The sequence below is a fragment of the Ictidomys tridecemlineatus genome, chromosome 16 (genome assembly GCF_052094955.1).
Source record: "Ictidomys tridecemlineatus isolate mIctTri1 chromosome 16, mIctTri1.hap1, whole genome shotgun sequence".
NCBI lineage: Eukaryota > Metazoa > Chordata > Mammalia > Rodentia > Sciuridae > Ictidomys > Ictidomys tridecemlineatus.
Genome location: NC_135492.1, coordinates 43,355,620 through 43,369,216, shown reverse-complemented (window position 1 = coordinate 43,369,216; position 13,597 = coordinate 43,355,620). Strand labels below are relative to the sequence as shown.

The window sequence follows — 13,597 nt, the reverse complement described above, 5'->3', positions numbered from 1 at the left end:
TTAACTTTTATTTTTAAGTTGTAGATGGACATAATCTTTATTTATTTTTAGGTGGTGCCAAGGATCGAACCCAGTGCCTCACATGTGCAAGGCAAGCACTCTACCATTGAACTATAGCCCCAGCCTGCGTTAACTCTTTAATCTTTAAGCCCCCCCCCCTTTTTTTGCTTTTATATGCATAATGAATTCCCTTCCGGTAGGATTGAAGTCACTTCTCTCCTAACTTCCCAGTATATTCTATCAGATATTTATTTCATAAAAATGTGTTTATTATGATTATGTAATTATCACACACAATAGCATCTTTTTTTATTATCTTGTATTTTAGAAAAATCCTTTTGCTTTTTCCTCATGCTAACATGACAATGTTTTTTTTTTTTTTAAAGAGAATTTTTTAATTTTCTTTTTTTGGTTTTCTGTGGACATAACATCTTTTATTTTTGTGTGGTGCTGAGGATCGAACCCAACACTCCGTGCATGCCTGGCGAGCGCGCTACCAATTGAGCCACATCCCCAGCCTCATGACAATGTTTATTATTTGTGAAGCTATTTTAATATTTTTCTGTTGACCTCATAGGCCTACTACTTTTTGCTATATGTTCATATATAAAAAAATCTGAGTTCCATTATTTTTTCCTGTGCACATCCTTCCTGAAATCTCCATCATTCTCTTAATTTGGACCAGTTACTGTCAAGAGTTTCAAACTCTATCACTTTCTCTTGCTTTGTCTTTCCCTCATGTGTACACGCTCTATTTCTCAATGATTTTTCCTGCCTCTGTAGTGATTTTTATTCTTGGTTTATTTTCTCATATCCCTAGAGCACATTCTCTAATAAGTTTTTCAAAAGAGTAAATTAAAACATCTTTGTATATTTAATGACTAAACTTATTTTTATACTGAATACAATTGGGGTGTTAAGGTGTTGTCTCATGTATTTTTTCTTAAATACACCATATCTAGCCCATAAATGATTTACAACAAATATCTGTAGATGCCTAAAGAGAAGTTCATGCTTGTAGAGGTTGTAAAATTCTGGTTTAGCATGGAAAAACCTATAAGACCCACTTGGCATACATGCAAATTCTCTTTGCATTGGGGTTTTTATTTACCTTTTATTATTTTGGATTAAACAACAAATTTTGCCCCCAAATTTAGAGTTAATGCATCATTGCTGTCTCATCCTTCATTTTTTTTCTTTTTTGCACTTGAGCAATTGATCTTTTTATTTCTCTGCACGTATCCTCACTTTCTCTCTAAATGATTTCAGAATACTCATTATTTTCAGTCATCTTGAATTTTTATAATATGCTTTATTTTCTCCCATTTTTACACTATTTTATCTTTCCTATTTTGAAAATCTAGGCCTTTCAATTTCTTGGATTTTTCTTCTGTAAAAAAAACATTAAAATTTAAAAAATATATTTAAATTAAAATTAATAAAAAAGTTAAAAAAAATTATTTGGGAGGCTGAGGCAAGAAGATCTTGAGTTCAAAGCCAGCCTCAGCAAAATTAAGGCACTCTATGTAACTCAGTGAGACCCTGCCTCTAAATAAAATACAAAATAGGGCTGGAAATGTGGTTCAGTGGCTGAGTGTCCCTGAATTTAATCCCCAGAGGTCCAAAAAAAAAATCATCACACATTTGTTCTGCAAATGTTACTTGGATATAGGGTTTCCTATATCTATTTTTTAACACTTTTTTCTTATTTTTGGTTGTCTTACTTTCTGCAATGTTTCTAAACTTTTTCTTTTATCTCTTCAAATATAATTTTGATTTCATATTTTTTGGAAGAGCTGTTTCATAGTGTTACTGTTTCATCTTGCTGTTTACACAAGTGAAAATTTTCAATTAAATGTATTTGTTATTTTGTTCTTTTCCTATATTATCTCTTCCCCATACCACACCAATGTCTTTGTTCTTGTTCATTATTCTATTTTATGTAGGATATTTTCTATAGTTGAGGGAACTTCAGGCCATTCACATTTCATTTAGGCATTGTGATCCTCCATTGTGTACCTGGGCTACACTTACCAGCTAAGGGTCCCCATTGGGCTGGTCAGGCATCAAACTGGTCATTTTGTTGAGGGATTTCCTGTAAGTTAGTATCTCAGGTCTTTCCTCTGAGATGGTTCAGAACTTAACAAACTTTTTTCCTGGTTTTTTGTGCTCTGTAAGCAGAACTTGAATATTTCCTGATGTCTTACCATTTCAATATTTAATATATTGATTTGTAGACATTTCTTCCCATCCTTACCTCAATGGGTTTTGTTGTTGTATAATTATTTTTTAATTTTCAGAGTGCATTATAATTATATGTAATGCTTGAGTTCATTTTGACAAAATCGTACATGCAGGGAATTTGATTTACTTCTTTAGTCCTGGGACTCCACACCTTTTCCCTCCCCTTCTCCTTCCCCCTGTTCTCTTTACTCTACCTTATTGGTTTTCCTTTCCCTCATATATTTTTAGCTTGGTGCTTTATAGGTATATCTAAAGGTGGAATTCACTGTGATATGCTTATAAATGTACATGGCATGATTTTGTTAAATTAATTCTTCTATATTTCCTTCCCTTTTCTATTCTTCCTTCCTTTCAGTCTCCTCCTTCTACTCCACTGATCTTCCCTACACCTTTATGAATTTCTGTTCCCCCACTCTGCTTACCCTTATTTTGCTTTAGCTTCCACATAATGAGAGAGAACATTTGATTCTTGATTTTTCTGTGTCTGGCTTATCTCACTTAACACGATATTCTCCAGTTCCATATATTTACTGGAAAATGCAATAATTTCATCCTTCCTTATGAGTGAACTCCATCATGTATATATGCAATATTTTCTTTATCCTTTCATCTATGATGGCCTTCTGGGTTGATTCCATGATTTGGCTATTGTGAATTCTGCTGCTGTAAACGTTGATATGGCTGTATCACTACACAGTGCAGATTTCATTTCCTTTGTGTAAATACAAAGGAGTGGGGGTTATACTTCATTTCCAGTTTTCAAAGGAATTTCCACACTACTTTCCAGAAAGGTTGCACTAATTTGCAGTCATGTTTTATATAACTCTTACTTTTATTAAGTGTTCACAATATCAGAATCCATTGTTTACATTTCTTTTTAAGAATAACCATTCCTTTTCCTGACTTGAAGAAATGAGCTGGCTTTTTGTCATTTCCTGTACATGCTTTAAGTTGGTCCTTTTGTTTTTAGTTCTATACCTCTGGTAACCTCGAATCCGGTGAGGCCAACACTTTTTTTTTTTCTTTTTTCTTTTTTCCCTGTTGCATTACCCACCAAAGGAGCTTTAGTTGTACTTTTTTGTGTGTGTTCTGAAAACAAAATTACTTCTCATCCCTCTCTTCTTCCAAAAATACTACTGTAATGATTTTCCATTAATAACTAGTTTTCTTTTTTCTTTCATTTACTTTTACTGTATTTGCTATTTATAAAGTAGTTTAATCCATAAACATAGATTATAATTCTTTGTTTAATGTCAAATTGTTTATCTTAATAAATAACTTTGATTTATGTGAACATATTGCTTTCTTGAAATGACACCACCAATTGTAAATGGAAGTCTTTTCTTCAGCACCAAGTGCAAACTCAAAAAAAAAAAAAAAAGTCCCAAATAGGACATAAATTTGCTATCTTATTAGTTTATATTCCCTTTCTTTATGACATATGTATATCCAGCTTATTGGGCATTTATAATTCTTTATAATTTGATTTTTTTTATGTCCTTTGAGATGCTCTGACATTTTTATTATTGGTTTGCAAAATCTGTTAGTAGGCATATAAATCCTTTTGGCATGCTTTTTGTTATCAATTATTTACTTTTTGAGAAAAACAGCTTGCTTTCCTTCTACTTGATTTTGAATATGCTTATGTCTAGCTTCTGCTATTATTAATGTTCCTTTTTATTATTATTATTATTATTATTATTTTAAGGCTCTTTTTTATATTCCTTTCTACAGGCAAATTCTTGCAGCAGCCAAAAGAGCTGACCAAGTGGGACATTTTCTTTGGGTGGGATCAGACAGCTGGGGATCCAAAATAAATCCTCTACACCAGCATGAAGATATTGCAGAAGGAGCCATCACCATCCAGCCCAAGCGAGCCACAGTAGAAGGTAGGTGTTTTGTCAGCAGTAGGATATACTGAGAGAGTGGTTGGTGCTGTGTTCCACTGCCAAAGCATGTGTCTCTTTGAAGGTTTGGTGTTTGCACATAATTTATGCAGGCTGGTTTCCAACATGTTGCCATGAAATGCAAATGAATCCACACACCTGGTCTGTTCTTTGAGTTGACATTCCTCTTTTGTAGTGATCATATTGTTTTCATAATATTGCAATTAGCATATATTCTTTTTTATGAGAGGAGAGCTTTCTGAGAGGAGAGCATTAATATTAATAAGAAGTGAAATAATAATGCATCCAAGTGTGTATTAAGTTTGCTGCATTTTCAGAGAAGACCGTTTTCCCTTTGTAATTTATCTATTACTTCCTTAGTGGCAAAACTACAGGAATCATTTTCCCCTTTTCTTTTCCAGGTCTCTTGCAGACCCAGGAAGCTCTGATGAGTAGGATGAGTAGCACACTACTCTTAGTAGACATCAATGTCACCTTGCTTTCCTAGATCTCTTATTTTCTCACTCTGTCCTTTTCTTGCTTTCCTAAATTTGTTCTCCTTCCTTTTAATCTATCTTCTTTGCTACTACAAAGACTTTTTGAGAGATACAAGTGTTAGGTAGTGGTAATGAGTAATGAAATGTGAACCGTTACATAGCAGGGACAAGAGTTTCTTTGAATTGCCTTTAATGAATAATCAAGTTGTAGAACAACAGGTGTACATACCCCCCTAGAATAAACAGGGAGAAACAAAGGTAGCTAATTAAGAAATATGTCAATTAAAAAAAGATCAATAAGGCTAACTTATAACAATCTACTGAAGGCATTGTAAAGTTAGGATTTATGGTCATAGGTTTCTCGGTGTATTTTAGAAGTGAAATTCCTTTAGTAGCACAGGCTTACTAAGATGAAGTCTGTCCCATCATTAACCCCAGCACTCACGAGAACACACGATTAAAAACTTGTAGATGAAGCCTCCATGAATAGATTGGTTGTCATGACAGTTCCAGTTAGGACCTAGTAGGGTCAAAAACTTCCCTCCAATATGAAGGAGGAGATTGGTAAAGACGGCAGAAGGTGGAACCCAGTTCTCCTGGGAAATATCAAAGCAACAAATTAGAAAATAGAATAGCTTTCTTTGTCATTTTCTGCTCAGAGACAACACAGTCTCTAGAGAGCTGTTTGCTTGAGCCTTAGTTTCACTTTTAATAAAATTATCTTGCTTGACTTTTTGCACTACACTGTAAATTTTCTTTCATTGGGACACAGAACTGAGGTGCTTCAGCTCAACAGTTTCTTGTGACACCAGCAGGAAAGGTGTTTACTGATATCCTTTTGATCTAAGGTAACATGCTGATTATAACTTGTTTTATTTAATTTTAAAAGGAAAGTTATTTCTAAAAGAAGATACTATGTTAAGAGAAAGGAACTCCTCTGCAAATGTCCTGCTTTGTATCTCTTTTCTGATGGTGCAGGTCCCCCAAAGACTTCTTAAAATATGCTTTGCACAATGCTTTGCACTCCTTCCTCTTGCTCAAAGGAAATCCAATATTTGCATTGTTTTCTATTCTTTCTCCACTCTAAGTATTTTCTCTAGAAGATTTCATGCTCTGTTTAGGCTTCTTCTTTTTTTTTTTAAATCACTATTCCCTTTGTATGTTATCAGGAGATAAAGACCCCATGAGTCACCCATGTTTTCATTGGAAGGTTTTGAATCAATTCCATTCCCTAATACATGTCTAGATCAGATTGCCTATCTTACAATGCAGACCAATGCATTTATAGATAGATTGCAGGTATAAAAGATGAGGTTTTTAACCATCTCTTCTCCTTTTTACTCAAATACATTTTCATTATGTCCCTTGCTCTTGCTAGGAGGAAAAAAAACAAATGATGGAGACACCCTCAAAGCAGGTATAATTGAGGGAAAGTGTCAGAAAAGTCAAGGAGTCTTTGTCAGTGCAGGATGATGATAAGGGTGGAGAATACTCCTCTGAGAATGTAGTACATGAAGTAAAGACTGGGAGCTCCTCTTGCAGACAATAAGAAGAGGGTTTAAGTATGTGGGGACAGAGGATTGAAGGGGAAGACATAATAGGGGAGCTGCCAATCATTCATTCTTCACCATAGTCCTACATTGCAACCATCGTGAAATAATTACAGTTTTTAAAAATGTTGCTGATTATAAGACATTAGAAAGACCCCTCTCTACTGGATGACTAGTCATGATTATACTATCTGGCTGACTGATATCTCTATATTCATTGGGTCTTTGCTTAGATATTAGTTTTGCATGGAAACCATGTGTTAGTCAGACTTTTGTCATTATAATAAAATAACTGAGATAATCACCCCATAAAGAGAAAAATGATATTTTGGTTCACAATTTTAAAGGTTTCAATCTATGATGGATTGGCCCCAATGCTTTGGGCCTTGGACAAGGCAGTGCATCATAGCAGGAGCACAAGGAGAATAAAATACACTTTTTTTTTTTTTTTATGACCAGGAAGCCAAAAAGAGAGGAGGGGCCAGGGTCTCATAATCTTCTTCAAGAGCACACTCACAATGGCATAGACTTCTCATTAGGCCTCCCTCTTAAAGTTTGCTACACTGGGGAACAAGCCCTTAATACAGAGCCTTTGGGAGATACACATTGACAGCCATACTGTCAATGTGCATTGTAATGAAGATCCAAACCGTAACACTCTGAGGTCATCACACTCAATTCCAGTCTCAGCTGGTAGATCATTCTCCTGCCTTTCCAGCATTCCACATGTCGCCTATGATGGTATTACCTTATTACTTATCTCTCTCTGAAAATATGTCTGTGTACCATTGTATCACTAGCATTTAGTTCTTTGCCTAGATATTGCAATGCTCAAACCAAATTTTTAGGTGTTTGTATATCTGGATGGATCAGGAATCACACATCACATAAGGACCTGACACAAATTAGGGTTTATAAGTAGGCCAGAGTTGGATAGCTAAGGCTTCTGAAAATCACAATGAGTTTGTACTTGATTCTGAAAGTCTGTAGAGTATAACCTGAGTTGTATATGTGAGATGTGATGTGAGGGTTTTACAAGGCTCACTCAAAGGTCTCTATGGAGAGGTGAATGGTAAGGATCTGGCATGAATCAAGGCAAACCAACAAATTACAGGGTCTCAGCTGAGATCATCTTCATAAGCTCTAGACAACACATAATGATGCCCATATTCCATGGTTACCGCCCCAGGTGCATGTTATTTTAGAAAATTACTAGTTATGTGAAAGGTTTCAGAAATACTTAAAAGAAAATACTATTTTCATGCATGTATGAGGATATGCAAGTTTACAAAATCAGACACAAAATAGCATCATGAACTGATAAGAGAAAGGAAGGGAAAAAAGAGCCCTAGACAATGAAATGGAGGAGAAATGTTGTCATTATTAAAAGTAATATTGAGATGCATGGAACAGTAACCATTTCATGCAAAACTTTCCTACTCGGAGAAAAATGAATATTGTCATGTGGATGCATAGAAAAGGCTATATAGCTTCTATCCAGCCATACTGTCAATGTGCATTGTAATGAAGAGAACCAAGCTTCTTTCAATTTCATAGCAGATAGAACATTAAGATTGAGGCAATGCCTTTATGGAATTACTCCTAATAAAGGGGAGAAAGAAATAACATTTCAGTTAAGCTGAGACTTCTGACCAAAGCTGTGTAACATCTAGAATTAAACTATAAATGGAGCATATTCTATAAGGGCAAGTAAGTTTTTCTACCCTTCCTTGTCCTCACCACCCCTATATATTTTCAGTTTTGTGAATGTGCTGTATTGGGTCATGCTGAATTGGCAAATCCTGCAGCATTCATAATACATCCTCTATCTTTGACTAAGTTAAACACTTCATTGAGAAAAGGTAAAAAGCTAATAATTCACATTATTACCCTTTAGATTCATATTTTGATCATGTTCATCCAACATCTGGATTTTTGGCTGGCATTTTTTGTATGTGCATAAACATAACAAATTGTTTTTGGATGAATTGCAAGCAAGTACCCTGTTGCTGTGAAAGTAGCTTTATATCTCCTTTTATCTTCTGTGTTTATTTTCCATTTATAGAAAATGAAGAATCAGTGTTTTTTTTTTTTTTTTTTTTTTTTTTTTTTAAGCCAGAGGTATTGTTTCTGCCCTTCGAAGTTTAATGATAACTGAAGCCAAGCTCTGGGATGGTCAGCTGTAGTCCCACTGGCTGCCCCGTATTCATGGCGGATTTAGGGAATATCTCCAGAACTTGGCAGCCCTCCTCTAGCTCCTGAGCCAAAGCATTTGTGTAATTTTTAGTTTCTGCCTTTCCTGATGAGCCAAGGAATTCCTGGCATTTTCCTCACTTGTGTGTTGCCCATTAGCTAGAACACACAGTAATCCTCTTCAGACCTCTTGTCTTTGGAGCAAAACATCCCCACGTCACCTTAAACTCTTCACTGTCCAAAATGCTTTGCTTCTCTGAGAGTAGGCAGTCCTGGGTATCCTTTGCTTAGAGCCAGTAGAGGTCATGAACCAGCAATTTTTCATCAGTGCTGTGATCATTAACATTAGGGAAGCTAGTGTAATGAAGGGTGGATTCTCAGAGCTAACTCTAATGGCTCTCCCAATTGGTGGTGGTTTTCCAGTGGGCCTATAGAACAGTTTGCTTTCTGAATTAAATCTGCTATATGTGAAGCAAATAGACAAAAACAACAAAAAACCAAAACTCTACCCAGCATTAAAAAAAATCAGCTTTATAGAAGATGATTTCATGATTTTACTCACGATCCCAAGATCAAATGCTTTATTTTTCATAAAACCAGAAAGCTCAAAGCTGTGAAGATCTGAACTAAAATATTTCTGGCTCAATTTAGATATGCTGTACTGTATCCTTCCATAATTACCTAGAATATACCTCATGTGTCAGTTTTGTTAGGTGACTGGGAGAAAACACCAAGAAAAAAATAAATACTGCCTTGATCCATAATGCTGTTTTTAAGCAAGGCATGTTTTGGGGGGACCTAGAAGCTTGTTTAATAAGGGTGCAGTGAGATACTGTATGTTCACTGTCATGACAATTTAAGTCTTTTTATAATTGTCCAAGTTATAAGCTCCAACAGAGTCTCAGGCCTACGTCTACTGAGACATAGCAGATTACAAACTATATAAGTTCTACGTCAGGTCTGGCATCTGATATGAAGAAGACAGATGATAATAAAGAATATAAGAAAATCCCTTAATAGGATAATTACCATAAAGCACCTTTCCTTAAGGACTAGCATACCAATAACGAAGATACAAAGAAAGAAGAAAGGTCAGGAAGCTGAGATACATTGGCAGTCACCATAAAGATTTGAAGGATATGAATGTAGGTTAGTAGCTCAAGCATCTCCAGACTGTTCTGAATTTTGGTGTGTACTCAAATTAGAACCTTTTTCTGCCTAAAAGCCAACAATTATCTCTCATCTCCCTATTTATTATTGATCTGGAAAATATTTTTCTCAAAAGTAAATCATTATTAATTTATTAATTTTTTCATTCATTCATTTATTTTTGTGGTGCTGTAAATCAAACCCAGAGCCTCATGAATGCTAGACAAGTAGATGATCACTGAGCTACATCCCCAGCTCTCATGGATGACTTTTTAAGACTACCAGAAAGAGTTGTTCCACACTGCCCCTCCCAAAGCAAATTCATGGCATCCACAGTCAAAAACATGCCATGGACCCACTTTATAGCAACCACTATATTCATATGCTCATGCAGTGTTCACAACTAGTATCTGAGCCACTTTGAGGGAAGTGCCATCAGTCTTTTGATTCCTTGCCATGCTGTCTTTATTCATGAATTCCTGCTTTTTCACAGGAGGACCTATAAAGAATATGCAGAGAGATGCTTATATGTATAAATTTGAAAATGTTCATCCAAAAAGGTGTTTCTCATTTGGAGGGGCTTTCCATGCAGGAGTGAAGTGATGGCTCCATTGTGGTTTGTTGATGTTATAAGCATTCATGAAAGCCTCTTCCCTAATTCCCCAAAGTAGAAAGCACAGAGGAGGCCATCTGTCTGTCTTAGACATCCCTGTGGAAACTTTTCAGACTGTGCTGCCTCTCATAACAGAATGGCCTGAGAAAGCATGGGTTAGAAGAACACCTCAGTGGAGGTGATGCCATCTTATTTTTAATCTTGTGGTATTTAAAGAATTTTGGCCTTGAGCAAGTGTTAAGGAATGCAGAGAAACTTACAACCTAGATAAAGAGATTTGGGAATAATTGTTTCCTTTTATGCATACACACACATATGTATATTTTTACCTGTACATATATACTATCTCTCCCAAACTTTGAGACATGCTGTCTCCTATTAAATAATACAATAGATGTTCTCTTCACCAATTTCTTTTGTTTCTGGCTAGTGGTCATTTTTGAACTAGGAAATGTGTAAACCCAAAAGAAGCTATTTTCTTTTTATGATGTACCATCTGATGCCCCAAAGCACTAAACACTCAAACTTATAGACTGATCTGTAGTATTTCCTACCAGCAGGAATTTGGGCTACCAAGAGTTCACTGTATTTATTATTTTCAAATTGGTTTATTCCAATAATGTGTTACTACAATTATTTAATTACCATGGCCTCCTTGCATACTTAAAATTAAATGAGTGGAAGAAGAGAGAATGCTGTTTCAGAGAAAATGAATTTGAGTGCTTTAAAAACATTGGATGAATTTGTCACTGTTAATCATGGACAAGACAATAGTAAAATATTGGAGAAAAATCTTGAATACTAGAAAATATGTTGCAAGTAGGTTGCCATGCAGCTACTTTCAAGGTTTCACTTTTCTTTAAAAAGCCCAAGACTCTATTTGATCACAGTTGATTTCCCTGCCCTGCCCCCCCATAACAGGCCAGTGATACTTATTCACAGGAAGGAACTTGACTCCACATCAAGATTGACAAGTCATCCTCCTCCTCTTCCCCACCCTGTGTATGTGTTATGTGTATGTGTATGACTTGAGTAAAAACACTTATTTATGACTTTTCAATATTTCATTTCTAAGAGAATTTTTGGATTAACCAATTGTATATTCCAATCATATTTGATTTTTGGGTGTCCAGTATACTAATTTATTTTCTTTCGGGATTTCCCTTTCTGGGTTTTAATTTTCTCACTTGTAAAACAAAGAGTTCCAACTAGATTACTTCTAAGTTGCCTTGTAGGAGGATCATTCCAAGTTAGGCTTTTGTGGTGATCAACTATTTTTTCTGCTTACTCAGCATCCATTCCCTTTCTAGTCAGTCTCCACTTGTCATCTGCAGCACCCAAAGCACCACAGTCTACATTGTTCAGGTGGCAGTAGTTTATTCCCTTGACTCCAAGAGCAAGCACAGAGTACAAGTCACTCGTAGTCACAAGGAAGATTTCAAAGCTAGCCCAGCTCTGAAGGCAGACTATGGTTGTTATTTAATCCCTCAATGCAAACTGAGCTGCTGGAACCTATTTTTGTTAAGAGAAGGAAAGCTACCTGCAAACATTTTCCACCTGAGTGCTAGAAAAGAAGATGGCAGATTCCATAAGGCCATCTGTGCCTGGATTTCTCTCTTTTTTTTTTTTATCAACTTAGAGACTCTTGATCTGGACTTCTCTTTTTTATAAACTTAGAGACTTACACTAATCAAATCACATGCTTTAGAGCGAGACTTGCAACCCAAATGACTTGACAAATGTGGTTGAACATTATTACCATGGCCTCCTTGCATGCATTTTCCCTACCATTTACCATTTCTGAGTTATATCCTTTCCAAGTGTAATTTACCCCACAGGGATGCCCCTCTGTTTCCCTTTCTCCTTCTTTACCCCTTTCTCATGAAAGCTATGCATTCTTCAGGACCCATCATGAGTTTTATCTACATATATTTTCCTTCCTCTGTTGCCTCTCCTTTTCTCTAATTTCATTCTCTCAAGCACTCTGTTTTGCTTATGAAGCACCTGTCACAAATAAGCAGCTACTCTACATGCATATCAGGAGTGGTAAACTAGGACTAAATGATAAAAATCATTAGTAAACTAGGACTAAATGATAAAAATAATCTTGAGTAATACAGGTGAACTATTTGGTTACCCTCTAGAAAGTGAATTGAGGACTGAGCAGACTTTAGAAGAACTACTACTTAAAGAATAACAGAATGAGGCTATCCTAGGAAGATACTCTTAGCAAAAGGAAGGAACTACTTTCCCTCTTCCAAGGCCAGCACTTACAGGATTCAGTTATGAATTGTGTAGGATACTGAGAGAGTAGACTTAAAAATGGTTCTTGAGGTCCTGGGATATAGCTCAGTGCTAGAGAGCCTCTTATGCCTGAGGTCCTGGGTTCCTGGGAGGGAGGAGAGGGAACCTCAATCTCAATAGGCTAAGCTACACTACTGTAATAAACACACTTTGAGCACTTAGGTCAAGAGAAAATGAGGGAATAAAGAGGAGGGAAAATCACAAGAGTAGTAGAGTTCTGGGGAGAGGAATAAAATACGTTAAATAAAAAATGATTTGACAGTTGGGCATGCCTATAATCCCAGCAAATCAGAAGGCTGAGGCAGAAGGATCACAAATTCAAGGTCTGCTTCAACAACAGCAATACTGTCTCAAAATAATAATAATAATAATAATAAAAATAAATAACAAAAACAACAACAATGCTGGCTGGGTATGCAGCTCGTTGGTAGAGTACCCTGGGTTCAGTCTCCAATGTGTGCAAAAAGACTTGTTGATGCTCATCTTGATTTTATTCAGCTATCCAGTAAAGGATGGATAGAAAACAAGACATTATTAAAGAATAAGAAAAGAAAGGGAACCAGGTCCAGGTAAAATCCTTAAATCCTAAACTTTTTTTTAAATGTACACCTGGGCGAGGAGGGAGGACATCTCAGACATCTGAATGCTGTAAAGTATTCAAGTACTTTCCTTGGAATCACCTATAGCCAAATAAAAATTTCCCTGAAACCTGTCCAAAACCTGCTTTTCTTTCTCATATATAACATTAGTTATATACCTCCCTCATCACCCAGAGCAGGGAAACAACTTGTCTTCACCATATAAGATTATGCTGACTTGGTTTCCTTTTGTTTTGCAAGCAGTGTGCTATTCCCAAGAACCTCTGGGATGAAAAGAATACTTAATGCAGTAAAAGGTGTGATTAGTTTGGATCAAATGTGAGCAGTAAGGTAGGAAGTGCTTGGAACTATTAAATCCAAGGCTGAGTATGAACATAAACCAGTAGTGAGAATTTAAAGAGCCATTAAGTTAGCCAAATGGATGGCTGGAGGAAAAGTCATTTATACAAATTGGGAGGGTGAAAGGGCTTCTTTAATGTTCTTTCACAAAAATTAGATGCTTTTTAATATGTCCTCATTTGGAAAAAGGAAAAATTCAAAAGTAAGCGATGAGTATATTTCA

The 13,597-nt window shown here is 35.9% G+C and overlaps 1 protein-coding gene across 9 annotated transcripts in view; it reads left to right on the top strand.

Moving 5' to 3' along the window:
• Grm7 (glutamate metabotropic receptor 7) overlaps nt 1-13,597 on the top strand; it is an 825,658-nt gene that overhangs the window by 438,097 nt on the left and 373,964 nt on the right. For all 9 annotated transcript variants that reach the window (XM_078033535.1, XM_078033532.1, XM_078033530.1 and 6 more), the window contains exon 4: nt 3,979-4,133. In XM_078033535.1, coding sequence (XP_077889661.1) covers nt 3,979-4,133 — 155 coding nt within the window. The remainder of the gene's footprint in view (nt 1-3,978; nt 4,134-13,597) is intronic.